This window comes from Mastacembelus armatus, chromosome 9, assembly GCF_900324485.2.
Source record: "Mastacembelus armatus chromosome 9, fMasArm1.2, whole genome shotgun sequence".
Taxonomy (NCBI): Eukaryota; Metazoa; Chordata; class Actinopteri; order Synbranchiformes; family Mastacembelidae; genus Mastacembelus; species Mastacembelus armatus.
In genome coordinates, this window is record NC_046641.1 from 3,427,398 (window position 1) to 3,455,385 (window position 27,988).

General features: G+C 38.9%; 1 protein-coding gene across 3 annotated transcripts; it reads right to left on the bottom strand.

Moving 5' to 3' along the window:
• Positions 1 to 647: 647 nt before the first annotated feature.
• Positions 648 to 27,986, bottom strand: slc4a5a (solute carrier family 4 member 5a). Of its 3 annotated transcripts, none has more exons than XM_026321207.1 (25): positions 27,941 to 27,986; positions 26,965 to 27,177; positions 24,923 to 25,052; positions 24,094 to 24,254; positions 22,256 to 22,408; positions 21,550 to 21,672; positions 21,065 to 21,120; positions 19,648 to 19,805; positions 19,450 to 19,537; positions 17,370 to 17,524; positions 16,886 to 17,014; positions 16,019 to 16,193; positions 14,531 to 14,664; positions 13,084 to 13,355; positions 11,408 to 11,442; positions 10,877 to 11,068; positions 7,553 to 7,666; positions 6,906 to 7,067; positions 5,768 to 5,946; positions 5,537 to 5,609; positions 5,030 to 5,098; positions 4,236 to 4,409; positions 3,569 to 3,739; positions 3,397 to 3,455; positions 648 to 813 (listed from the first exon to the last, which is right to left on the bottom strand). In XM_026321207.1, exons 1-25 carry the CDS (start codon positions 27,984 to 27,986, stop codon positions 648 to 650), a joined length of 3,387 nt encoding a protein of 1,128 aa, XP_026176992.1. The 3 variants fall into 3 exon arrangements, with proteins under 3 accessions (XP_026176992.1, XP_026176991.1, XP_026176993.1); XM_026321206.1 differs by having other exon boundaries at positions 11,408 to 11,469; XM_026321208.1 differs by lacking the exon at positions 27,941 to 27,986 and having other exon boundaries at positions 11,408 to 11,430; positions 26,965 to 27,103.
• Positions 27,987 to 27,988: the final 2 nt, after the last annotated feature.

A 27,988-nucleotide genomic window follows, 5' to 3' on the forward strand; every position in this document is an offset into this window, starting at 1 on the left:
GTACATTTCTTGTTGTCATATGTATGTAATGTGCTGGAAGGAAATTATGATCTTATACAGAGTCTTTAAAAGTAAAAACATGAGTATGAACATGGATACTACAGCAACATCAGAACATCAGGACTTTTGGTTGTTTCTTTTTGTTCCAGGTGAAAGTGCCAATGTAGAGTGTTTAAGGAAACAGGGGAAAGGAGAGCTGGTTCTCTGGGATCAGAGACACACTACATCATACTCGCACCAACACACATCAAACCACAAATATGACAAGACTAACATACAGTTAAAGATTTAGATTTAGAGTAATTACAATAAAAGCAGAGTATCAATATTTGACAATAATAAAGACATATGTTCCCATCAAATATATGAAGCTTGAGGGTAAATATTTTTTCTTTCATTAGCATCATTTACATCATACAAGTAAATAAATAAATTCCATTTTTGCATGTTAGTTGGAGTAAAATCTGTCATACAAATGCACCATTTAAAACATTTATTTCTCCATCTGCAACTGTACCAGTCACATTTCAGTCAATGACTTGCTCAGGTGTCTGTGTGCACTCAGCTGTCTGTGCCACTTTGTACTGTCTGTGGGTCAGCACTGGCTGCATTAGACTGTTCTGCCGACAACACATTGTGTCTCAGCTTTATAATGTGGTCTCACTGCTCATGTCCCGGGGCTGGTGGTGATCGATGTCCGAGTCGTAGTCTGATTCCATCTCGATCTTGACCTGGGGCACGGGACAGGCCATCCCTCGGCCCATGGGCATGGCCGGAGATGACGGACAGGAGATCTTCAGGTGGAGGGTGATGCTGAGGAAGGGCAAGTTCTAGTTACCACACACACCCACAGGCAAAAACACAGAGGGAGGGTGGAGGAGCTCAGCCATGAGACATCAGGGCTCCAGCCAAAAACCACAGCAGCTCATGTCAGCAATTAGCAAAAGAAAATAAAGCAGAGAGTGAAAGGAGCTGCTGCAGTGGTTGACGGTGGCCACAGTGCCTTCTGGTGAAGACTGGGACTGAGGGTACAGAGACCGGCAACCTGGATGTGGGCCTCTACAAGCAAGTCGTTTTTATCATTACCTCAAGTGGAGTGCAAAGCTCCCACTCATTTTCTACTTTATACCAAATAAGCTTCATTTCTTTTTTATGCTACTGAAGAGAGTGATGCAGTTTTGGTGCTAAAATTGAAGACCTTAATATAATCAAGAAATTTGATGTAACTACTGATAACAGAGAAAGGCAAGCTACAATATACCTTGACTTGAATTTTACGTCCTAATTCCTTTATGCTAGTCAATAAAATGCTTTTTGCACAGTAACTGTCATTATCTGTTTGTTGTAAGTGGAACATTATTTGGAAGCTATCTTCCTCTAAAAAAAGATGTACTTTACCAAAGAAATGCTGTTAATAGATACTGTATGTACTTTTAAATCACAAACCATAATTATCAAAATCCACAGTTGACAACATGTCACAAAACAAGTGCATTTCGATCAATAAGCAGTTACACTGTCAATTCCAAACCATGCCTCTTTCAAAGCAATGCAGAAAGGATGGACAATCTTGAAACTCCAGTATATTTATGGGGAAAAGCTGCACTTTCAATGCAAAACATTTCCACTGAAACTGCCGTGGCTTCAGGTGAGGGTAGTACAGAGAAAGTTTGGGTTAGGCTGCATTTTCACATGCAGAGATTCAGCACATGGAGGAAAAAGAAACAACCAAAACAATGATGCTTGTTGCATTTGGATAATTATACAGTTTTAGACAAGCCAACCTGCAACAAATCCGTCAATACACTATATGTAGAACAAACAATGGACCACACGTTGTTTTTATTCTTCTATTTAAATTCCAGATATGCTAAACTACACAAAAGAAGCAGCCCAAGACAGAAAACTACACAGCATGCACATGAGTTTATCACCCTGGACCTCAGAGTTACAGCCTAATTTTACACAAGTAACAACCACTTATGATGAATTACAAAATGGTGAGCTGTAAAGGGCAGTAATGTGCACAAACTGTGGTATGTTTAACTCATAATACATGAAGAGTAGCAGCAGGACTATATGGTTAACATTACAATGATCTGCATTGCCTTAAAGTGCATGGAGAGGAGACTGAGCCCAAGCATGACAATGAGGGGAAACTGGACTGTGGTTGGACAATATTACATGTAAATAACCTGTCAAATGTGGAAGCTTATGTTCACAGGCAAAAGTGAACAGGTCTGTAGTTTATATTTCTATTTCTATTTATAAACATCTGAAATTAACATAAAAAGGAATGAAACAAAAGAAGTATTGCAAAAATGAGCTGCTGTTTTTAATAGGTCAGTTCACCCAAGTTACAAAAAGTACTGGTGGGCAGAAAGGTCTTTTATGTATGCTTTAAGACATCTGTCTGATAGAGCATTTCTGTTGCCAACATATTACAAGGCACAGACAAACAGAATTTAGTTTGTGGTGCTCACATCACAGAAGACGACATTAAAAACACAACATTGCATCTTTTCAGAAACAACATACCAGGTCCTCTGGACAATCCAAAGATCTCACTATCAACAATTTTCAGTGGAAACTGCTTTGTGTGTTCCAGGGAGGGATGCTATTTTGGAAAAGAGCTGCTGCAATTTATTTTTAAATGTTTCTTTGCAGAGAGCACCACAAACAATTTCCCATCACTTCCACTGTAATGTGGTGGAGACTGAAATGTCAGCAGCAGACCTCTGCAAATAATGTGAAGCCTGTGAGCCGGTTCAGGCAGTGAGCTTGAGGCTGCTGCTACACTCATCTGGCATAGACTTCACACTGCCACATATATCTGAAACATTCTTTTAATAAAGGCGGTGTGCCTAAGCCATTAATATTATGCTCATTGTTTTTTACCATCATACCACAAAGCTATGTTGCCACAGCTACATCTATGTTCTAGTATTTCATAAATCCCAGCTCGACCCCTCCATCCATCTGTATGTTCCTATTGTCGCTCATCATTCCCTGCTCTGTGCCTTTTTACCTTGTCGAAAGTGTCAGAGCTGGACATTTACATACTCTACTCTCATACTTCATGAGTAGGCTGACTGAGATGAACTATACTGATGGCTTGAAATGTTAAGAGAAAAAATATGTTTTACTTTTGTAATTTTTGTGAACTGGCCCTTAAATTTGGACATATTTACTGTATATGACCAAATGTTTATATGCACACAAGGATTTTATATACACACACATATATATATATATATATATATATACATATGTGTGTGTGTGTGTTAAACAGCACTGTGTGTGGCGGCAGGTTGGCAGTATGCTCCCCACTGGGACTGTGCAACATCAGGATATATGAGATCTTTGTAAGGAATATGCAGTTTGAGGACACAGTACCTGCGATCCACGTCTGACTCTGAGCTGGGTGAGTGATTGGAGTAGGCATGGTACTTGTCCTGAGTAGAAACACACACAGACAGACACACACACACACACACACACAGTTGTCAGAAACTCATGTCATGACCTATTGTTCCTGGAGGGGGCAGCAGAAGCTCATGTTTCTCACCTCTTCCTCACTGTCGTCTGGTTTGGGCTTCTTCTCCCTTTCCTTCCCTTTCTTCTTATCATCATCCTTCTTCTTCTTTTCTTTCTCAGGCAGAAGGTCATCTAGCCAGGCCAGGTCATGCTGTGAGAAGACCATGTCGAGCATCTTTCGGACCACCATAAGACCAAGGATCTGAGGGTTGGTACAGAGGTATGCTGACACAAAGCCCTTGATATAGCTCCCAATAACATTCATTTAATGTAAATGTAAAACATACATGAGTTAACCTGATGTCATTCGTAGATATCATTAAAATGAGTCAGTAGTATACACAGTGAAATTAGATCACTTCCTCTCTTAACACAGTATAATCTCTTTAAAATGGATATCAGGGAATGTTTCGCTACATTCACTTGAAAATCCTGATTAAGTCTCCACAAGACACATTATTTCTGCTTCTCCAGTTTCTGTATATAGAGTGCAGATGCACTGTTTTTTCCCCGAGTACTTCTCAGACCACCTCCGGAGCATCTTGGATGCTTGGATGAGATCTCGATTTCATGTGTTCTGCCATTAAATTCTATTCAACTATATGATCATCCAGTATTAACATTCACACCCAGTGTAAAAGGAGTTAAAAAACAGCTAAAAGGATTCTTTACAAACCCAAGTCTATTTTATTACAGACCATAACAGGGAAGATGATGGCCAAGAATGTGGATTTGAGGATCCAGAGCACAGCTAGACAGGTGATCTGGATCAGCGTGAACAGATGTACTCTCCTCAGAGGAACGTGACGGAGGTAAGAAAAGTCTGGCTGGTGCTTGGACGGCATCATGTACAGTTTAATCCTGTCCCAGAACTGTGGAGGACAATGAGACAAGGGGGCAGATAGAAGAGGAGAGCTCAAGTTCTGAGTGGCACAGGTTAATTACATGCAGACCTGATATAAAAGATTAATCCCACATTATTTAGCTGTGATTTGTATGCATCATATCGCTGTTTGCCTGTGCAAAGATTTGAGGGAAAGCTACTGAGGAGCACCTGCTCTGGCACAAAGTCATCAGGCACTGAGCTACAGGTTTCTAAACTCATCTAAATGCATCTGTAAAATTGTTAGTTTAGATATTGGTTATTATAATGAGACACCTGGCCTTTAGAAAGAGACACATACAAACTGTACAGGTGCAGTTGATATATTCAGCCCACAGTTTGATATCTCTTGTTTTTCCATTCCATATAATTTGCACTTTTACAAAATTTGGATACTTATTAAAAATCCTCCAGATTTTTTTTTTTCATATGATTCTGGTGTGCAGTGCAGTGCCACTACAGATGATGTCTGTCCGCATGCTTGTTTGTTTGCTTGGCAGCTCTAAATGAGCCACTTTCCTCCTGCTGTCAGAAATACAATATGCAAGTCCAACTATAATAACTGTATTTATTACAATAAATAACACCTACCACTGGCACACAGCTTACCTGGATTCCACTAAGAGAGGCTACACCCATGTAGAGAAAGACACCATACAGCACCGGCATGGGGATGAACTGCAGGCAACAGGAAGGACAGACAACATGTTATGTGCGCACAGTTTAGACAGATTGCAAATACATTTTTAGATTGCTTATAGGTACTGTTATATAGTATGGAGCCACAGAGTGTGTCAAAACTGTCTTTATTTCATAATTTAGCTTTTACTAACAATAACAATTTGACTCCATGTCATGTAATCGGAACTGACATGACAATTTAGCTAATTAGTCATAGTGATTTAGTGCAAACTACAAACTGACAACTAGAAGATATGAAAGGTGGCTGTAAAATGATCAGGCATATTTTCAGAGAAACATCTGTTTTGGTTTTCAAGTAGCGTAGATTTAGATGGCTGTCCCCTCCATTATAACCATGATTACAAGCAAAAGGAAACAGCACACAGAATAAAGTCATGTATTGTCTATGCAATTCATCCACCATGTCTTTCATACCTTAAGTACTGGAGCAAGGAAGATGGAAACCCCAGTGAGAACAAACACCAAAATGCCTGTCATTCTTTGTTCTCTGTAAATTGGGGATTGATGAAATATACATAAGAGACCATCCAGTCAATTTCACAAGGCTTTTCTCTATTTCAACTACAAAGGACCTAACAAAATGTTTCATTCTCTGACATTGCCAGTGGCTCTTTTTTATTTCTGTATTCTGTGTTAATTCCCAACCTGACCCCGAGGAACTGCGGCTGCTCTCCAGGAGCACTCGACTCACTCTCCATCTTCAGAGAGTCAATGTGGGCGATGGATATGACAGTGGCAGCAACGTACCACGGCAGGCCAATGAAGGAACAGACGGCCATCAGGACACCAACCCAGAACAAATCCAGGTGGTAGCCACAGCCTTTCTGCCAGGGAAACCAGATCATTGTAATAAAAACAGCCTGCGATAATTCTTTCTGTAATGGCTATGTTATATTTTAAATGCTGTCTGGATGTGATGTTTTTAAATAAATTATTAAACAGATTAAACCAATACATTGAAGGTGTCAACAATACAATGCTAATACTATTTTATAAAATACCGCTCAAAAAAATTAAGAAACACTTAAATCAAATATCAGATCTTGATGTCTTCATTTTTCAAGTTGAAAATCTTACTAATAATCACACTAATACATCTTGTATAATTTGTTCAGAACAAAATGCAATGACAACAGTCAATGGAAACCAAAATCATCAGCCCATGGAGGGCTCACTCATCTCAGTGAATATCAAAGCAAAAGAATTGAAATCATAGGCTTACCCAAAATGGGTCAATTTCAGTACAGCAACTCATAATGTGACTCAGAAGTGTGCATAGCCCTGCGTGCCTGTATGCACTCCCAACACAATCTAGGCTGCTCCTCCCAGACCTGGGCCAGGGCATCACTGAGCTTCTGGACAGTCTGTGGTGGTACTTGGTGGTGTACCAAGACATAATGTCCCATAGGTGCAAGCACAAAATTTGAGAAGAATCAGTCAGGAAGGATAAGACTTTTGTCTGTGGCCACCACATGTAAAACCATGCATTTTTGGGGGGTTGCCTGACTTTCGTCTCTCTATTGCACCAAAGCAGGAGAAACTGATTCACAATCACTTGTTCCTCATAAATGGACAGATTGATATTCTTGATATTTAACTGACTTGGTGTTATACTGTGATGATTAAGTGTTCCCTTCATTTTTTTGAGCAGTTTAATAATAAAAGACCAGTATCGTCCATAAATATAATTAAATTGAAGAAAAAGATCATGTCCAATCCTGCCCTAACATGGGTTTTCTTAAGATTTTGTATGTCCTCAGTAATACAGCAGTAACACTTGTACCTTAAGTTTGTTCTCCTTGCGGTTAACAATGACAGCACTGATCTGCTGATCCATGAAGATGAGGATGGTGACGAGGAGGGCAGGGGCAAAGCTGGCCAAACATACCCACCATGGGTTCTTACCTATCGGCATCACCAGCCAGCCACGGTCAGGCCGAGTTGGCTGGTGGGAGATGAAAGTTAATTTTATTTCCACAGCAACTGAGCATTAACATTTCCACAGTGGCACATGAACATGAACAGGATATCATATTACATTCTGATTATCAGCTATTGCTCATTTGTCTGATGTGTGGGACTATTTGTTACCCAGGAGCACTGTGACAACACAGCTGAGCACGTGACACAGTGACTGTTCCTGACAGAGGGGGACAGTTCCAGGATAGCTGCTTTCCCCTGATTTCAGTCGTTATGCTAAGATAAGCTGACCATCTCCTGACTGCAGTTTCATATTGAGCAGACAAATATGAAAGTGGTCTAAGTTTTATCACAACACTTGCGAAATAAAGGGAATAAGCATAATCCCCAAAATGTCAATAAATTCTATCAAAGCACACATGATCCATTCTCTAAAAAAAGGGTCCCTGATGGCAACAATTTTTTTTAAATAGATGAATAAAACAATAATATGAAAATGACTTGCTGTACCTTAAATTCTGTTGGGACAATTAGCTTGGGAGTTTTGAGTCCAACCAACATATCAAGCCCCACAAATGTCATTATGGACATGAAGATAGAGAAGTCACTGATGAGTTTCCTTAGCTGGTGTGAGAGGGAGAAACAATAAATAAAACAGTTTGAATGAGAAACAAAACCATTTCTTTGCAGAGCTGAAAACAGCCCAGGTGTAATAGTAAGATCTCATAAATACTGAAGAAGCTGAGCTATGTGTGGCTAAAGTTGGCTCAAAAATGAGCCTTTTATCTGAAGTGCCATGTTGGGCCGGAGGGAATTGGACAGGTACTACTACACATTGAACAAAATTCATTTTGCAGCCAAATGCATCATTAATTATCAAACATGACAGTCTGACGACACTCTCTGGTGACAATCTGCTTTGTGTGTGTTGAATTCTTTACAGTTTCTCTGACTAAATCATAAAAAGTCATCATCAAACACTTAAAAACCTTATTTGGAGACTGAAGCTGGGCACACAGTGTGATTTTCACGCTGATTTGGTCTAAGACAATTTTTTAAAATCATAAAAGAGTCCTAAAATTTGGGATAAAACCTGTAGCCTTTGATCGCTGGTTTGACATGTTCACTGACAGCCGATTAATGGCTGTTGCAATCACTTTTTCCTCCAATGAAATTGTGGCAGTGTCAGAAGATTTCAGACACTTTCCTGCAGTGACACTTCTCCTGCGACACTGACAAGCCAAGAACCAATAGGACCGCAGAACCGGATAATGGAATTTGCGTGTGAGTGAATGAACCTATTCACATATATATAAACAAATTCACATCTACAAATAACAAACCGTTCATATGGGGACACTTCTGATGCCATTATTTATAAAAACAAAATATGAACAAAGTAAAGTTTACTTTAAAGTTATTAAGGGGAAGAATGACTAGAAACTAGAAACAAATAACCTCAAGTTCACTCTGTACAACTGGAAGGCCATAATGTTCCCTTTTGCCCAGCCAGGAGTTGCTCCACACACACTGTCTTCATTTTTTTCTGTTTTTATTATCAAGGCATAAACAAAATGAACGCTACAGATTGTTTTTGTTTGCTGCTACCTACCATCTGAGAACGCAGATCTAAATGTGTCACGGATTTATGATGTTAAACTCCGGACGAGTCTTTTTGTGTACATCCATTTTTGACACGTCTTGACTGTCATACAGTCTGACATTATGACAGCTGTGATCCTACAGTGTGACATAGGGATCATGTTTGCACAGTCTGACAAGCAACAATTGTGAAGGACTATTAAAAATCACACAGTCTGTGCCCATCTTTACTCAAAATTTCTGGTATTACATTCTTGTTTACATTCTTGTTTACATTTACCCTTTTGTGTGCATCAGCATTCAAGCATGTATTCACTGCATCAGCATTCAAGCATGTATTCCTCTTAAAGGTGCCCCGTGGAGGTTTTGACAACTAACTATCCTACGGAACAATGTTTGTTATGAAGGGTTTTGTTTCTCTTATACAAAGCCATGGGTAACATATTACAAATTCCTGCCTTTTCACTGATCAGTGGCTTTTGGTGGCAGTAATGGCAAAGAAGCTGCAAGCTAGCAAACATGAATACAAATAGTGCCAGAAGGAAATGCATTCAATATGTTTATTGTACATACAATCAGCCTCATGCAAGAACTACATGTTCAGTCGTTACTAAAATCAACTGAGTCTGTGAAGATTCTCAGTCATACGGGTGAAGTTTCCAAGAAGCTGAGTCATGGCAACTGGACTTCTAATGGTTGAGTTGAAACGTTTCACCACTAATCAAGTGACTTCTTCAGTCTGAGGGAAAGCTGGTAGGAATCTCAAATTTATCTTTCAGGTTGGTTTCACTCCACCTCCTGTCTGAATTGGTTGGACTATGAAAATGGAGTGAGACACCCACATTTTTGGGTGTATTCCCAGGAAGTTAAGGAACACTTGACATGTCCTACAGGGAGGACATCCTCCACACCCAGTTTGTGGATCAAAGGGATCACAAGAGTCGACCATTAGATCCTAACAACGCTCACCTGTGCTCACTTCCATTGTTCACCCAATGAGCCTATTCAGACCAAGTGTAAAGTGAAACCAACTTGAAAGATAAATTTGAGGTCTCTAACCAACTTCGCCTCAGCCTGAAGAAACCTCTTGATTAGTGGTGAAAAGTAGTGAACTCAACCACTAGAACTCCAGTTGCCTTGACTCACCTTCTAGGTAATGTCAACAAATTTAAAAGCAAATAACTAAAATAGACTTCATACTCTTCATGTTATGTTGATCATATCATGGCTTTGACAGTTTACAATGGATTTTTCTTTTTTTATGTTATTGGCATACTTTGGCGAAACAATATATGCTCTTTACTCTCTCCCTCCAGCAGCTGCCTAAATGACTTTAAGCAGGATGCTTTACATGGAAGCATCCTCTCATATAACACTTGACAACATAACATAACCTAATGTTAGATATTTACCTGTTTATATCTTTGACTGTCACATCACTATAAAGGTGCAGTGTGTAAAATGTGAGAGATTTCACAATATGTTGTGGTGCGATTGCAAAATGCAACCCTCTGAGGACCCCTTAGATGTTACCCAACCTGATTCCCTGGAGCCAGTGTTTGGTTTGTCTCTTCTGGGCTACTGTAGAAACATGGCAGCACAACATGGCTGCCTCTGTGAAAGGAGACCCACTCCCTGTGTAGATTTAAAAGGCTCATTCTAAGATTAGGAAAATGCAACAGCTGGTATTGTGATTACACACCAGTGGCAAAATAAATACCTGATTACATTTCTGCTAATAGATCACTCTAAATATTATGCATTAAACCTGTAATTTGACCAATGGACTGCTTTGCTGTAGCAAGATGTTTTTTATTCTCTTTATTTGTAACATTGCTCTAAAGACACATCACTGGAAGTAATGTTAATATTTTCTAATAGTCTCCAGCCGTCTAATACGATGACTAATTCACCTGAATTTGTTAAATTTTTAACCTTTTCTTTTAAATTCTGTGTAGCATTTTTAGAAATAAAACGGTCTCATGTATATGGAGTAGACGCTTTACCCTGATGATCAAATCATGGTGAATGTTTGCGCAGTTGGTGAATATGACCTAGAACACTTATATGAGGCTCATGGAATAAATGATTCTAAAAATGAGAATATGATCATTGTCTTGCATGAGGGCCAGTGTGTTTAGGTGAGAAACACTGAATGAAAAGAAATTCACAGAGCACCACATGTTGTGCCTGGATTTAAAGCATTGTGTAGTGTTTTTGCTGGAGTGTCACCTTGGTGGGGAAGTAGCGGCTAAACTTGAACTTCTTGAGGGTGACTGTCATGGAATAGGTGCCGAAGAAAAGGATGAAGGACATGAGGGCCAGATCAGGGACATACTTGCAGGAGTTTCCCACCAGAGAACCTCCATACTTCAGACACTCCCCTTTGCTCAGCTGGCTCCAGTCCAGAGCTGTCACATTCAACTGGGGTGGTGGGTGGCAGTGGTGGGGAAACAGTAGAGGATGAAAAAGAGTGAAGTGGTTTGGCAAATCCATGTAAAGTGTAATGATAAATAGAGTGAGAATTGTTGGCAGGGATATGAAGTTATAATCAGTGGAGTGTGAAAGGTTGATGGGATAGATGGTGAAAAAGAAACAGAGGAGAGCAAAGTGACTTCTTTTGTCAGAGTGGATATTTTGGGTCAGCTATAAACAAACCATTCTGCTCCGTTCTAATAATGTTGTCATTTGGGCTTTATTTAGTCTGAAAAACAATGTACCAAAATGAGTCAAAAATGAAAATTGAGGAAAACAAGCACTTACCCCAGAGACACTAGAGCTGTTATCTGGTATTGGAACTAAACCATTGAAGATCATTGCAGCCACTGTTGAATGGGAGGGAGACAGGCAGAGACAGGGAGGTAATGAGACAGTAAATGAAGAGGTGATGAAGAGAAATACAAAGGGGAAAGAAAAGGAATGCAAGACACAATGAGAATCCAGCTGCCGGACGTTGCAGAGAACAGGTCCATGCACACAAAGAGATACTTACTTGTAAGAGACGGTAGCCAAATTGTGTGTGCATGACAAAAACAAACAAGAGACAAATCAGTTACAGAAATCAGTGTCTATAGAAGTTACTGCTATTTGCCTTCATAAAAACTAGACATTTAGTGAGCAGAAAGGGAATTTGTACAATGATTGAATGTCATTTACATTTACATAATGAATAGTAAATGTTGGTCATCAGCACCAATCATCCTCGACAAAACCGGCTACAGCTCAACTGACAAAGGTTACAAATAGTTGGTATAGTTGAGATATTAGAGTGTTTTGGGAAGCTGATAGACATCATTTGTTGAAAAGGATCCATTCTATTTGTTTTTTTATAGAATTATGAATGAGATATGCACAAAGTGATCCATTTTAGAGTTACAGCAAATAAAAATGAAAGTTAGCAGTGCTCTGTGGCAGTACTCACAAACTCTGTGATGGTGACACAGGTCATTTAATGACCTGGTCAACTTAGCGACAACAAATAAAAGCAAAATCACAGTTAGATTTTTACAAAAACACCTGATATTTTCCTTTAGTTTTTATTGCCCCACAGGGAGATCCAAATTGAGTCACTGCAGCATGTCCAACATGACTAGAGTTGCATATTGGCAGTTAATGTGGCGGTAAGAGGCACCTGTCTGAGACATACAGTATGACATCATAAACTTTAAGAAACTCTAGCACTGACGACACTGACACCAAAGGAATAAGAAAAACATAGAGTTAAAACTTAGAGCTTCAACTAGAAAGTGCACTTAACTGTGTAGGACAGCTTTTTATTCCAGTCCTAAAGGACTTGGCTGTTCAGCTTGTGCCTTACATTACTGGCCCTGATTTTCCAATATATACCCAGGATTATCAGACAGATTTTTGTGTGGCCATTGAATTCCTTTAATTTCAGCTTGAAATGCTGCTAAATTTTTTTAGTGATATCACCCTTTTCTAATGAAGCTTTGCCCACTTAAAACCAGTGAGTGTAGTTCAAATATATCAAATATATAATACAGAAATCTCTTATGTTCGACAACCAAAACTGTTGTTCATTCATTTATGTCAAAATTATCTAATGGAGCAGAGCAGCTGTGAGCAGGAACCTCGTTTAGCAAGGGAAATCATAAAAAAAGATCTCAGAGGATTTTGTCATTTCTTTTATGTTGAAGTGTTTTCCAATATACCAGACTTGCATGTTTCTCTGGTTAAAAAAATGTATGCAGTTAAAACACTGTGATGGATTATCTACAACTGAACCCACGTTTCAAATGTCTACAAGTTGACTTTATTGCAGGAATTGAATCTATTAGCCTATGGTATGCTTTAGGAAATGATTAGCAATTATATATTTGTAATTAATACATAACTGGCACATAATTGGGCCAGTTTAGCCTCCTCTCTGTCCTCGCGATAACCCTGCTGTAACTCCCTGAGCCAAGGGATGAACTCACTCGGGTCTGGTGCCAGGCACTCGCACTTGTAGGTGGTGACGTAGTCGGGCTTGAAGTTGGTGTTGATGGGGTAGTATTTGAAGGAGGCTATCAACTTCTTGATGGCATCGGAGATGAAGATGAAGGAGATGAGGCTGGAGAAGCCCTCCTCAGTGAAGCGCGTCATGTACCTGATGATGTAACTGGCGTCAGTAGCTACCAGGATGAAACACTGTAGGCAGGAATGGATGCCGATCCACAGACGCAGCTCCATGTAATCTATGCTGTTGTTCCTTTGAGAGAGGAGTCAAAGTTGTGGTGAATCCATAGATGGACAAAGTACTGTTAATCAATGTTATCGATTTACATTACCTGTATTTATAGTGAATATGTATTCATGAGATAAATATGAAAACACTATTGATTTTGTGTGTTGGGCATGTAGAACAGCATGTTTACAAATGTCAAACCATAATCTACATAATGAAAACATCATCAAACAGTAACAGATACCTTTGCTGAATCCATTAGTTACACACTTAAGCTTGGGCTTTTATTCTCTGGGTGATGTTGTGATATTGGTGATTGCATGAACCTTCTCATGAATACTATCAAACATTTGTTCTTTGTAGCAGTACAACTTTGAAATGTTCTGTAATAATATTTATATGTTTGATCCTCCTTTAGACATTTAAAATGGCCTGCTAAATAATGTACCTATTTATGCGCTTATTTCATTCATCATGTCACGTTGTATATACTGTATATACAGATGTAATAATTCTGTGAATAACTACTCTATCTTTTGACTTTTGTGTTTTTATTTATAGTTAGAAGTGCACAGTAACAAAGAATATAAGCACGCTGGACTATATTTACATACAGTACAGGAGCAGTAGGGTTTATATATAATATTTAAGTCCTGGGGGTCTGAGGACATACAGTACCAGTCAAATGTTTGGACACACTTTACTAATAACTGAATGAGAAAGTGTGTTCAAACTTTTGGCTGGTACTGTACATATTGTAAATAAAGTGATCACAAACAACAGCAAAGTTTGTTTCATTGCTAGAAGGAATATTTTTTTCATCTTTAAACTTTCAAGACCAGAACCCAATTAGACCGTCTTCAGCTTTCACTTGGGGCAAATTAAATTAAATCAATGTTTTGTTCATCTACAAATCAAACCTGTAAATATGTTTTTGATTTGAAAAAATGTGCGTTGGCTTTGCTGTTGACTACATATGTATAATTTTCACTTGGAGCAGATGCGAGTGCACATCTTGAACAGAATGATGAACGGGCATACACTGTAGAGAAAAAGATATTGTTCTCCATGATGACTTCACTGCTTCTTAACTGACATCAAAGTGTGTGTGTACACAGTACTCCACAGTATTCCCACAATATGAGTGTATTACTAGAGTCAAATACGGTACATGATCATTTGGCTATAAGGAGGCTCACTTGCTGAAGTCATAAAGGAGCTTTTCAAAGATGAGGATAGGTCCAGTGGAGCTGAGGATGATGAGGGGCTGACCGCTGAAGAGACAGAAGACAGAGCCAGCCAGAGCTGTGCCCAGAAAACTCTCCATCACACCCTGTTGGAAAGGTGGGAGGAAGAGACAGGGGAAGTTGTTAGGGAAAGGGATTTCTAGACCAAATTAATGGGGAAAGAAAATGCAGCTGAAAATAGCTACATGACTGGGACAGCAACAGTTACAATTAGCAAATTAAGGCTCGGGTGAAGAGAAGAGCAGATGAATAACATACATCAAAGAAGAAGGATCAACTGCTGTAAGTGAATGCTGTATAGACACAGGTGTTGTATTTCTATGTGACAAGGAGAGAGGATGGTGAACAAGTCAAGAACTATGCATGTGCCTGTGTGTGGGCTCTGATGGACAAACAGAAGAAACCAGCCCTGATCGGATGTAAAACCATAATGAGCTAAAACACTCTAACCTCACAGAGCAGTGGACATCTTTATGATGCTACACACTCTCTGGCAAGAAGTTCATATTAGTAAATCACTGCAACATTATCTGACAGTAGCAAAATGAGGTGAATGCTGATGTAGTTTTTCCTCACACAAGACGATTGACATGCTGACGTAAATGATTTGATTCAGTAGAAACTTGATTAAATAAAGGAACACAGTGTCACTTGTATGACAAACAAGTTCCATATAGGTTAACACACACACACACACACACACACACACACACACGCACACGCACACACACACACGCACACACACACACACACACACACACACACACACACACACACACACACACACACACACACACACACACACACACACACCATATATCTTACTGGATCTAATCTAATAAATATGAGACACAAATTACAGTCGAACTTCCCGGGCAGGCACAACTTGATTTTAATCTAGTGACGCTACTTGCCTGTGTTTATATTTGGCTCACTGTAAGAAACATCCCAAGCATGTTAAATGATCACTGCCTCACTGCATAACTCACTGTTTAAACAGCCTTACCTTAAAAGAGACAGGTAGACCTGTTACTCTCATATACTGAGAGAATTCACAAGTTCTCGTCTCTTCCTGTCCTTTCTGCTATCTTAACCATTGATAGGGTTGAAATAGGCCTGTAGTCCTGTAGTTAGAAACACTGTTTGCTTCACCAGACTATGGTGATTACTCCAGTCCCCCTATTTTGATTGGTGATATTATTTTTGCCACTACCTAGATTTCTTTTAGCGCTTTCATAATCTTTGCCATGTTTCAAGTTAACTCCTTTCCATGGAAACACTAATTGACACTTTTCCTATCTAAACTGTGCAGAGTATGATGAGGAGTGATGTTCACATTGTTTCCATGATGGTAAACATGAATCACTAGCCAGGAATCCATGGATGCCACTATAAACGCAGGTTTGTATACCCAAATACTGAATAAGAAAATGTTTTTACCTGGTAATTGTCTGTAGCGTCTCCCAGCAGGCCACCGAAAGTGATAGCATTGGTGATGCACCCCAAGTAGATGAAGAGCACAGCAGAAATGGACTGAATATGGAAACCTTCGTAGAAATCACTAGGCAGCCAGGGCAGCTTCCTCTTTATGTCCAAGTACAAACCACCACAGAAACTATTGAACACACAGTGATTAGCATGCCTCACACATTCTACCGCTCAGTATGACATACGTTAGTTTCTCTAAAGCAGACGGTGAGAGTATTTAGCAACCACCATTTCCCATGTCTTATTGTGATACGTAATTCAATTTTATTTGTGTAGCGCCAAATCACAATACAATCATCTTAAGGTACTTTAATGCATGTAATACTTTAAGGTAAAAGACAGGCACACATGTAGGCATTAGCATTTGTTACTTTCAAGTCTCCTTCTTGAAACTTTAAAAATAACTCTATACTGTGTCTTGACTTTGACAAAATGAAAATGTTATCTGCACTTTTCAGATTTTTACATTTTTATTTTCCAAAAAAATCTTTTCAAGATAATCAAGATAAAATTACATATTTAGTTTCATTGTAACATTCACTGCTGTAAATGAAAACGAGATGTGGGACATTTGGATTTGTTGTTTCTGTTTCAGATACTGCTGAAAGTTGCAGTCCAACCCTGCTAATCTGACAGACGATTAATCTTGATCCTCAGCTCATTAGGGAGTGTCTGCATTTTGAATTTGTTCCAAAATATATTTGTCCATTTTGCCAGATTTTGATTAATACATATTCAAATTCCCTTTCCATATGCCAGAGTCAGGTTAAGCTTAATTCAATCCTCTCAGCAGTTTGCCATGTGGCCTGGACTACCTACCGTCCAGTGAATGCCAGCTCCTCCCCAAGCTCATGGTGTTCTGGCATCTCTTCATCTTCAGCCAGGCCTCCCCCTCCTCCAGCTGTACCATTCATCTGGCCTAGTTCGTTCAAGGAAAACACTGACTTCCTGCAGAAGAGATACATATGGCACAGATGGGACCAAATATTGGGCATATAAATTTATTCATTTGTGTTTATTAGAAGGGTATTTTATTATGTTGTAAACATTCTGCTTCAGAGGATTTTCGACCAAAAAGCTTTGGCTGATGCTTTTTGCCGTAGAGGCATTATTCCTTTAATTTAGGTCTAATGTGTGTCGTTCATTCAGTAAACACATTACTCTGCTGTATCTCTGAATCTTTCAGAAAAGAAGATTCTGGTAAAGGTTTAACTTCAGACAATTGTAGACTTATTGCTCATTTGTGCCACAAACAGGAGCAGAGTGTGATGTGCATTATTGAGGTGAATGGTGAAACCCCAACCTTTTGTCAGCTGAGGGGACTTTCTTTGGTGGCTCAATGCGGATTTTGGGATCCCATTCTCCAGGTGGAAGCACAATCACCTCATCTAAAAACTCATCTATGCCTGCGATGAGGTCTTCCCGATCTCTGGCCTTATAGGCTACATCACTGAAGAGCTGGGGGGGGTGAGATATAGACAAATGGAAAAGACAATGGACATTTCACATGCCATATATCATGGTGATAATGATCAATGTGTACTGCTCTAATAACTAAGATTTTACTCTTTTCCATCCTCTCTGATGGCCTCTGGAGACTTGTTAAACATAAATTGTGAAAGCTGTATTGATTTTTGACCCCAGCTGGATTACGTTTAAAAACAACTGTCAAGTAAGCAACTAATCATGTCCTGGATACACTTGTAGTGAGGTATGTGAGAGTAATATAGATGAAACATTCAAAGGGCAGGTTCGAACTGGCAATGGCTTGGGTCCAGCTCTAGTTTTGTAACTGGTCAGCGCTCACTGCTCAGGCTTTAGGTCATTAGGACTGTAAAACCAAAAGACAACACAAACCATATATCAAACTGAAACTTTTTAAAATTGAAAGCAGCAGGTGTCTGCGGTTTTGGAAAGACAGAAATGTTTTCCCAAGAGTGGTACCTTCATTGAATTTCACCCTCCTGCAAAAACAGCCAAACTTAATTCTGGTCTGTAAGAACAATCAGTGAAGATACAGGAGCCTTTTGCAAACAAGTTTCTAGATTAACCCAAATCTAGTTAATAATGCCACATGTAATTTACAGGTTGTCTGTAACTTCAGTATGGTAAATAACAGTAACAACTCTCAAATTAAACCACTTGATAAGACAAATGTTATACAATTAAAGTCAGTGTTACAATCTTTGGTCTTCTGCTGCCCTGTTGCCAGTTTATTTGTGATCACATACAGATAAAGTAAGCAAAAAGCCATGGCAAACCACAATAGGCAACATTATGGTGAGGCTCAGAGTCCGTGGGAGTGCTACAGAAAAGGTCAGAGGATCACCAAAGTCATTAGGCTTCATCCTCTGGGCATAATCAATGTCTGTACCAAATTCCATGGCAATAGTTGTTTGAGATATTTCAGCCTCAGCCAAAGTAACCAGTGAGCTGAGATGTCCATCCATAGAGACATGTCACAAGGGGGGCTAAAAGCAGTACTACTATCAAATTCAATTCCTAGTCATTTATGCTGCTTCCTTTGTTGAGTGGTCATATTTGTCAAATATTTGTCATGTTATTTAAAAACTGAGACTTCAAAAGAAAAACAAACTATAAAACAAAGGGAAATTGACCATAAAACAGGAGTCAAAATGTCAACCCCTGAATCAAACTGAATATAAACCCATCAGCAAGACTGTATAAATATGTGTTAAACAAATAATAAACAGTGTTTGTTACTCTTCAATATCTATATATTCTGTATACAATATTTTCTGTAAGGCTTTAATGCATACGTTTTGTGTTACTGAACATCTTTTCACAATAGAGATTAGATGTTAAGAAAAAAAAACTGCACTGCATCATCACGTTATGACAATATTCTGTTTAAGAAGAACAGTTTAACTCCTATTGAAATCCCAGATTATAATGGAGGTCAACTTTAAACTATCAACCATAAACTTAAAGTGTTTGAGGCTGATAAACATGCTATTGCTTTGCCTTAGCTTTACCAAGTTTAGTGTACAATAACAGCCTTGTATTTTATACTACTAGTAGTACTGTTAAAAGAGCACATGGGGCTTTTTGTCCAGGCATATAGGAGGCAATAAATTCTATTCAGTATCTATATAACACTGCCATTATCAAACCACAGGTGGGTTGTTATCCGAATAGAAACCCTGCTTCTGTTACTTAATTAGTATTTCTTCCAGATGTAATTAAAACACAATAGTGGGTATCTCAGTGGATCAGCAGGCTAAATCAGGGACCATACCTGATGCACACATTTCACAACCTGACACTTTCTCTTTCCACAGGTTTACTGAGACAATGTCAGAGCCAACCTGTGCTGTCTAACTAAGAAGGCATGGCACGGAAACACACGGACAGATACTTACATCATCCACCATTAGGGTCGCTATGGCTCGGCCAATTTCATTATATGATTTGGCCTTTCCTTGGGGTCCCAAAAGAATAAACAGGAATCTGTATAGTCATGAGACATATGTAAGGTATGTTCAAGCATGGCAGGTGTCTGTGAAAATGTCTTTGTTCAGTGAGAATGAAGAAGCATGAGATTTTGCTTGGCATTTCACCTGGTGGGTACAGGCACCTCAGTCAGACCTCCTAGTGTTGTGGCTTGGGCCAGGCGGACAAAAGCTACAAAGGGTCTATTGAGGAAATCCACTTCACCCACCAAGACGTTGGATGCCTCTGCATCTCTGGGGATCTTCTTCATAAATTTATTTTTTAGCTACAGAAAGTGAAAGGACAAAAAACATGTTAAAACATCGTCCTCTAGAATTTGTATCACTTTTTTTTTTTGAGGAAAAAAGACCTTTCCCTGGTTCCAGTTTGTCGAATCTGAGGATTTGCTGCTTTTCTTGGGCATGTGTCATTGTAAAGTCAATATCCTTCAGTAATAAAATAAAATAAGCACTTCAGAAATATCATCTTAGGCCCTTGGAAGTTTCTTCAAGAAAATAAATGAAAATGAAGGGCAGTGCAAACTCAGGTGAAGTTGGCATATAATAAATCAAGAACTATGCACAGCCATTTCAAGGCAGGGCAAAGAAAGTCCCTCATCACAGTTGCACACACTCACGTTTTCTCTGTATAATGGTGTGGTGTGTGTGTGTGTCTGTGGTCTTCAAATAAGAGTTCCTAGCAGATATCTCATAACCTGACCCGTCTAACTGAATGTAAAGGTGTGGCTGGACACTAGACAGCAATACAATAACACTCAGTAATGGAGAGCCTTTTAAATAACCCACATCCCGAGTCTGAGGCTACATGTGAGGGCCCAGCACGCATACTGGACAATGAGATCCATGTTTTCTCTGGTGCCAGCTCGATATTGACACAGACAATGTGGCACACACATACACACACAGCAACAAACTATCACCTCTCCATTGTCACATGTGACCTACTGTAGTCCTGCAAATACAACCACTCATAAGTGGGGGTATTTAGAACAGCACAGCCCTTCCCCACAGTTGCACTAACAAATAAAGTTAATAGCCTACATCACACACACCTAATCAAATTCTCATTCATTCACTTTTTTATTTGGTCATCACAGTGAATGACACTTCATCCTGACCTGTTTGTTTCAAAGCTTAGCAGCATAATCCAAGCAACAACAGCATGCCTGTGCATTGATCCATGCATGACACTGGGTTTAAGTTGCACTATTGAATAATCAGTGAGTTATGTGTTTGCACGCTTCCAGTAACATTAGCTGTCACCTTCACTAGCAACTATAATGAGAAAGTGATGACACTCAGGACAGGATTGGCTATCACGCTCCAGAGAAGCATCACTTCAACACCCTCTCGAGACATAAAACAGGTAATCTAATAACAGCAAAGTGGAAATTGCATAAACAAGCTGTTCCGTAAAAATATTCAGTATCAAAAATGTGTATATGATGAAAGTATATGAAAGATGGATTGGCCCTGAAAAAGACTGAAACCATGTTGAGCCATAAAAATCTAAATAAAAACTCACCTGGTCTGTGCTCGGAGCGTCAGCAATATCATTCATGCTCCTACTCTGAGCGTGACCTGGAAGGAAAAACACCTTAATCACATGCTAATTGCTTTAGACAGAAAAGAGAGAGAATTTTGGTACTGCTTCTATGGTTTTTCACTTCAATCAACATTATGCATGACAATATATGACATAATATTTGGAGAATAATTGCTGCACAATTACCCTCTTAGTTTACAATACTAAATATAAAAATAGGAACCTTCAGGCCAATCCAACAGTTTTACCGCATTAATTCTTGCTGAATGCCTATTAACTATTTGTTTTATGATTTCTTCAAATATGTTATTTCACCCACAAAGGGAGTGAACACTTCTTGAATTTGAGGACATCAACAGCCATTTAATTGATAAGTTGGGGTCAATAAAAAAACGTTTGTGTGTTGGAGTGTAGATGGTGAGGGGTTAGTCTTTCTTGCTGAGAACCCATTGACCAGCACTCACGCAGACGGCCATAGTTAGCAGACTGCTGTTTCATTCTGAGGTCTTCCGTGGATCGGTTAAAGTTGGCCACTGGCCCCAGACCTGGCCCTGGACCCAGACCACCTCGAGACCCTACATTACGATCTTGTAAGAGAAAGGATACACAGACAGACACATGAAACAAAAGAGTAGTTGGAGGTGACACTTTACGACTTATCTAACAGTATGTGCTCTGCCCAGATAACGTGAGGAAATGCAATTAACTCATCAAACATTAGTGTATCCCCTGTGGAGGTTATGATCCTTGTTGACTACATGAGTGTGATCATTTATTTATTCATCACAAATACAGTATATGCATAATGACTTTCTTTTAGGTTCCAAAATTACTTTTTGGAACCAGAATTGACCATTGATCATTGATAAAGAAAAAAATGCTTTACCTCAGGGGGACACACTGTTATTTCATGTGATGGCATGTGATAATATAATATAATATAATGCATGCTGTCCAGTGCTGTATGTAGTAATATTAACTATGGAAATAAGATAGAGCAAGTCACCACTACCACCTTTTCAAATTTTACACATGCAGCAGCGTTTAATAAGTGACCTGGTTTTATGTTTTGGTGTAGGTCAGTAAACTAAAAGCCTCCTGCCCTGCAATGTGGTTTGTAGCTAAAGCTAAATGACAATTTCTGCTGTAGCTACAGATAAGGGCACTCACTGGTGGAGGAGCTGGACTTGCCAATGTCCGCTAGCGAGCGGTGGATTGGTTTCTTGGTCTGGTGTCGATGTTTCCTTAAAAGGACAAAACTGATCTTCTCTCTCAGATCAGGAGATATCATGCCTTCCTCTATCTGTCTCTCAATTATGTCATCTGGAAAAACACATGGGAAAATACTGAGGCACTCCAAAACTTTAATAGTGTGGTTTGTTTTGCAGAATGTATACAGATCTATGAAGGCATGAAGATGCATGTAATCAGTACATGTAGTCAGCAGTACATGCTTTACATGCAGCAAAGTGGCATTTTCTAACAACAGATAAATAACCAAGGATTCAAGCCAGTCACTTTAAAATAGCAGCTACATTAGAAGCACAGCAGGACACCAAATCAGACTTTACTATACTAAGAGAGATGTGTGATGCAGTGTAAAGTAGATGACAGGGGAAGATATTTGTTTGTTTACCACAACACCCTAGATAAAACACTTTTAATTGTTCTAAATGAACAAACTTACCTCCCTGATAGCTGTGATCCATTTACTCTATGTTTTATCTATACATTTAAATCCAGATAATGCATCCACATAGCAAGTAAACAGGATATTTAGTAAAAAAATGTGTCTGGCAAAAGGAAATAACTTTAAAGCTATTTTGTATTTTTTTCCCCAGTGTTTTTAATGAAAATGATCAAGTGAGTAATAAACATCTGTCACTATTGAAACAAATGTAACAGATTTTTCAGAATAAGTGGTAAAAATTAGCCAACTAATCTTGACCAAGAAGTGGAATATTGGTTTACAAGCTATTAACCAATAACATGGAGTTTTAAGAATATAAGAAGAAGATTTATTTGTCCCACAGCAGAGAAATTCACATAGTCAAAACAGCAAGTCACAAGATTAAAAAAAAGGCAGCATATGGTATTTACAATAAAAAAAATATTAAAAATTGAACAAATATAAAAAGTCAAATTTAACAATATAGAACTCTGTTATATTGTATATTTACCAATTTTTATAGTCTAATGTATGTACATGCACATAAAACCTGTAATGTCGTGAATCATCCATTAATGTTACCAGCAGTTAAATTTGGTGGCAGCACGGGAGAAGCTGCAATTGTTGTCGTGCTGCGTCACTCTTTAACAACATGAAGAACAGTTTTGGTGTCGGGGTATGCATAGTGATGTAAAATAATACCTTGTACATTACATCAGAATTGTAGGTTAACCTAAAGTCACATTGCCTTACAGAAAAGAGCTCAATCTGTTCTTCTATAGTGTTGGGAGTATGGGTCTCATTATAATTATTATTTATAATAATAATAGTAATTGTTAGTATATATGTGTGTAACAATAAGTTTTATATTTTTAACATATTGTATAAAACAAAACAATAATAATAACAGACTTTATATTGTATTTAGCAATCCAGTGTATCCCAAGGATACTACCATTCTGTTATAGCTTCCTGTGAAAGCACTATCAATTTGTTCACCTGGGCTAAATCTGTCCTTAGTTTTAGAAGGTAGGTGGGCCATGACATTGGAAATTACTTCCAATCTGTGCACTGAGAGCAAAGATGTTTATGCCAATTTCCCCTTAATATCTCCTGTGCAATTTACTATATTGCACTTTGGGGGTTTTGTAGGAAGCTGAACTATTGCTATGCACTAAAATAATTTTGCTTTGGGAAAACCTAGGAAACAGCTGACTTCCTGCAAGAACTACATCAGGCCAAAATATTGCTTCCATAACTGAATGTAAAACCAAACATATATGTGAAATTCAGTGTCAGATGCAGTTGTACCACGACAAAACTCTCCTCAAAACCTCACCAATTATTTGAGGCAGTGAGTAGCCTTCCAGGTCCAGTAGCACCGTTCCAGTCTGAAGACATGTCCTGAGCTCGAAAAGACTGTGCAGAGACAGCGTGGACACATGGGGCTTACTCCATCTCTCTCCACCCTCCTCCACCTTCTCTTCAAACTTCACCCACCTAAAGGAAGCAAAACACACAGAGAGAAAGAGCAGGTGAGATTTCTCTGAGCTCTGCTCTGTTGGTGGTTACCCCTGGTCAACAGTCTGAGCTCCCAGGTTCACCCTGTGAACGGGAAGTATGGTGCTTATAGCACAGACACCACAAATACCCTGTATTGCTGATGTCAGTTAATCACCTTTATGACTTCTTCAGCAGTTCTTTTGGCACCAAGGGTGAATCTGCCTGAGCAAGACTTAATTTTATGTACACTGTGCAACTGAGGATAGGCAGTTTTTCCAACACCTGATTGCACAACCACATAACTTTCTGAATTGGTGTTGGTCTTTGCTTCCATTTTTCAAACTGAAAAACTGTTAGATTCCTCTGAAAACCCCCACAACATCAATTTCTAAATACATGTGGAATGAGATATTATCCCTGCAGTCACAAGACATTTTTCAGAGTGAATCATCAGTAATCCATGACTTAAATGTAATGCAGCTGTAGTTATTGTTATACAGCTCTGTTTGACAAGTCAAAATGTCAATGAAAGTGGTATATTTCAAGTTTTAATATTTTATACCTCACATTTTCCATGTTTCAAAAGTCAGAAATAGAACAATACTAGAAGAATCTTATTTTTAAGTGGCAGAAGCGTGACTGTGTTTGCGAGTGTAGTCATCCACCTGGCAGACTCCTTCCACTCCAATTCGTCTCCTTCTCGCTGTAGAGTGTCCATCTCAGTGAAGAGTGTCGGTGTGGGCATGTCATCATCTTCACTCAGGATGTAACGTAGCCGCTCTGCCGCTGGAGACACTTGAGGGAATTAAAAATGTATTTCATATTTTAAGATTTGTAATATCATATAATTGAGATTTAACAGGGTTCAGTGGCCTGAAGACTATAAAAGTTAAAAATATAAAACATATTGTTAAGTGCATGTTGTAATTGCGTGGATTTTTATCTGTTTGTTCTCTTAATTGACCTTGTCATTACAACAAGCTGTGAGCAGCACTAATTGCTGTATTGAAATGTACATTCAGAGTACACATTACTACCTGATTATAGTTATTCAATTATAAGGCTGCTGTACTACAGTCCATTATATTGTCATCAGTTGCATGGAGGTTGAATTAGGACCACTGCATGTTCATGAATGCTGCTGCAGGATAATGACATCCAGCCAGCCACAGTGCCGCTAACCTCTGGACCTAACAGTATGATAATTAGTGCACACAGGGTGATGTAATGCCACCAGTGATCAAGGTTACTAAAGTGCTTTATTGACAGCTACTAACAACAAAAACAATTATGCAAAACAAGAAAGAAAATATAAGGTCAATTTGAGTCCCATATTTCAGTGAAGTAGGTTTTGCCATGTAGATACCAGCTCCTCCTGCCTCAGTAAATACTCATTATCTGTGGCTGCTAAATAGAGCTCAACTGACTTTATTTGTGCTTTGAGAATGAGGATAGTCAGAGTATGCCTCCTATGCTTTTGAAGTTGTTTACTTTCCCTTACTATGCACCATTTTTTCCTCTGGCCTAATATATCTTTATTGTCCCTGATGCAATCCTAATACTGGTAATGATACCATATGCATTATTGATATCCATACTCTCAGGTGCAAAAACTATATTTGTGTGTGCATATAGCCCAGACAAGGTAAACACATCTGCTGTCTTGCCACTGATTGCAACACATTGATTTAGCAAGGTAGACAGCCTTCCCAGCCAAAGTCTTTAAAAGCCAAAGCAATGGTGTTCTGCCAGGCTACTCATTACTGCAACCTGAAACAGCGGCTGTGTCTTAGACTCCTGCTGTTCACTCCTAAAACTGCTGGAAGGAAGTAAAATCAAATAATCAAATCAAAAGCAGAGTAAAAGAGTCCAACAAAATGGTAGACTTTACTGGAGTTATTTCTAAAAGTGTGCAGTCTAACCACTGCATTGACAGCATACTATTAAAATGATAGGCAGAAAATGATTGAGTTTTCTCTTAATAATGGACTCCAGTGAAGAAATCTGAGAATAAGATTTTTTATAGAACCAATATGTCTTATTTGACACATTTTTAAATTTTAGTTATAAAATTATGTATGAAAGGGATGCACAGGTGAGGAGTGCCAAAGGGTAGACTTTCTGCAGAAAGTTAGTCAGAGACCAGATATTTGACCATCTTTAAATAGGTACTTCTACAGTTTAGCATTGCACTTCCCATGATGTATTTGGACTTACAAGTATCTGAATTCAAACAGACTTCATAACTCAGAGCTTTCAAACTCTACATGCCTCTGATTTTATGTTAACAATCTGTAACCCAAAGCCCAAACTAAAAAAGACGCTGTTGACATCACCATGGCATCATTATCATCAGGCACTTTCTTACATTTGATAGGAGCCTCCAGAGCCGTAAAAGACCTCACAGCGTTGACTGTGATGAGGAAGGTGCCTCTTTAACAAGGTTTAATCCCTGTTGAACTGATGTAATAAAATGGTTGAAATAATTTCATCTTGTGAGCTCAGACAAACAGTGTTCAGTCTCTCAAAAGCAACTGAAATGCAGAAACAGCAAGGAACACTTGGGGAAACTGACCAGATCTCAACTCATAATGCTCTAAGGGCCGACCTTGTGAGACTACTGTTAAAACTGTATCAGGATGTTCTGCTTTGTCAAATATCCTACATCATTTTGTGTCTTTCTGTTGCTCTCTGGCCGCTGACTTACTTGTGTGGGTGATGTCTTGGAGACTCTGCTCATTTGAATCCATGAGTCCTTCCTCCATGTCTATGTCTTGGTACTGGTCATGCTCATGGTGTCTGTGGTGGCTAAATCGTCTGTCCCTGTCCATGTCAACAGTCTCGCGACTAGAGCCTCGTCGCCTGCGTTTGCGTCGATATCCTCGAGGGACTGGAACACCAATGTAGATGGACTGATGGTCTGGGAACAAATATAAATGATTTCACTTAGTTACAAGCAAAGCTGTAGTGCCAATATGGGTTTTGAAAAAAAGGGGGTACTTTACCTTAAAAACATATAGGGCTGCCCCCAACAAGTGACCAGCAGATTGTATAGTGAGATCTTTCATTAATGCTCAAAGGAGTGTTTTCATGAATGTTAAACCATTTTTAACAAACTGAATAAATTGGATGAGTAAATGTTTCATGCCTGTGCATTGAAAACAGTGGCATTGTCTGATGGCATATTCACAAATAAAAGCAAATCAAGTCTATTGAGAACGAGTCCTTAGCTGTCATTATATGTTTGGCTTTATAATCACTGTTTTGCAACAAAAACCTGGGTGATGTGAATTTGATCATCTGCAGGCAATTAAGGCAACATAGAAAACTAATTGCATACAAAACTCCTCATGGAATAACAAAACAACAGGGAAACACAAACCAATATTGGATATTTGAAAAAAGGACAGACTTCGCTAAACTACTGTGCAGTGTGAACTCACACAAATATGCAATACAGCTCCCCAACCCCAATGTCAATCTTCACTCCTCATGTGCAGCATTAACATTAACATTCACCCACACAAACTCTCAGAAGAAATTAAAAACAAAGAGAACAACTACAACGTACAAGTTACTGTTATGAATCAACAGCCTCATTTTAATATAGTGGGTGTGGTGATGTAGCTTTCTGTTTGAATTATTATCTATATCATAGGTCTATCATATGTGCACACACTCACCCTCCTCCTCCTCATAGTGTAGGTGAGAGATGCCTCCATGATCCATCC

Bases quoted from the DNA above. Each gene is read 5' to 3' on its own strand.
- slc4a5a (XM_026321206.1), bottom strand. From the start codon at position 27,986: ATGGATCATGGAGGCATCTCTCACCTACACTATGAGGAGGAGGAGG. The intron at 19,806-21,064 runs GTGAGTTTTTAT...CACTTTCTGTAG, and splicing joins ACGCTCCGAGCACAGACCAG to CTAAAAAATAAATTTATGAA. The intron at 7,068-7,552 runs GTACAGCAAGTC...ATCTCCCACCAG, and splicing joins TTGTCCCAACAGAATTTAAG to CCAACTCGGCCTGACCGTGG.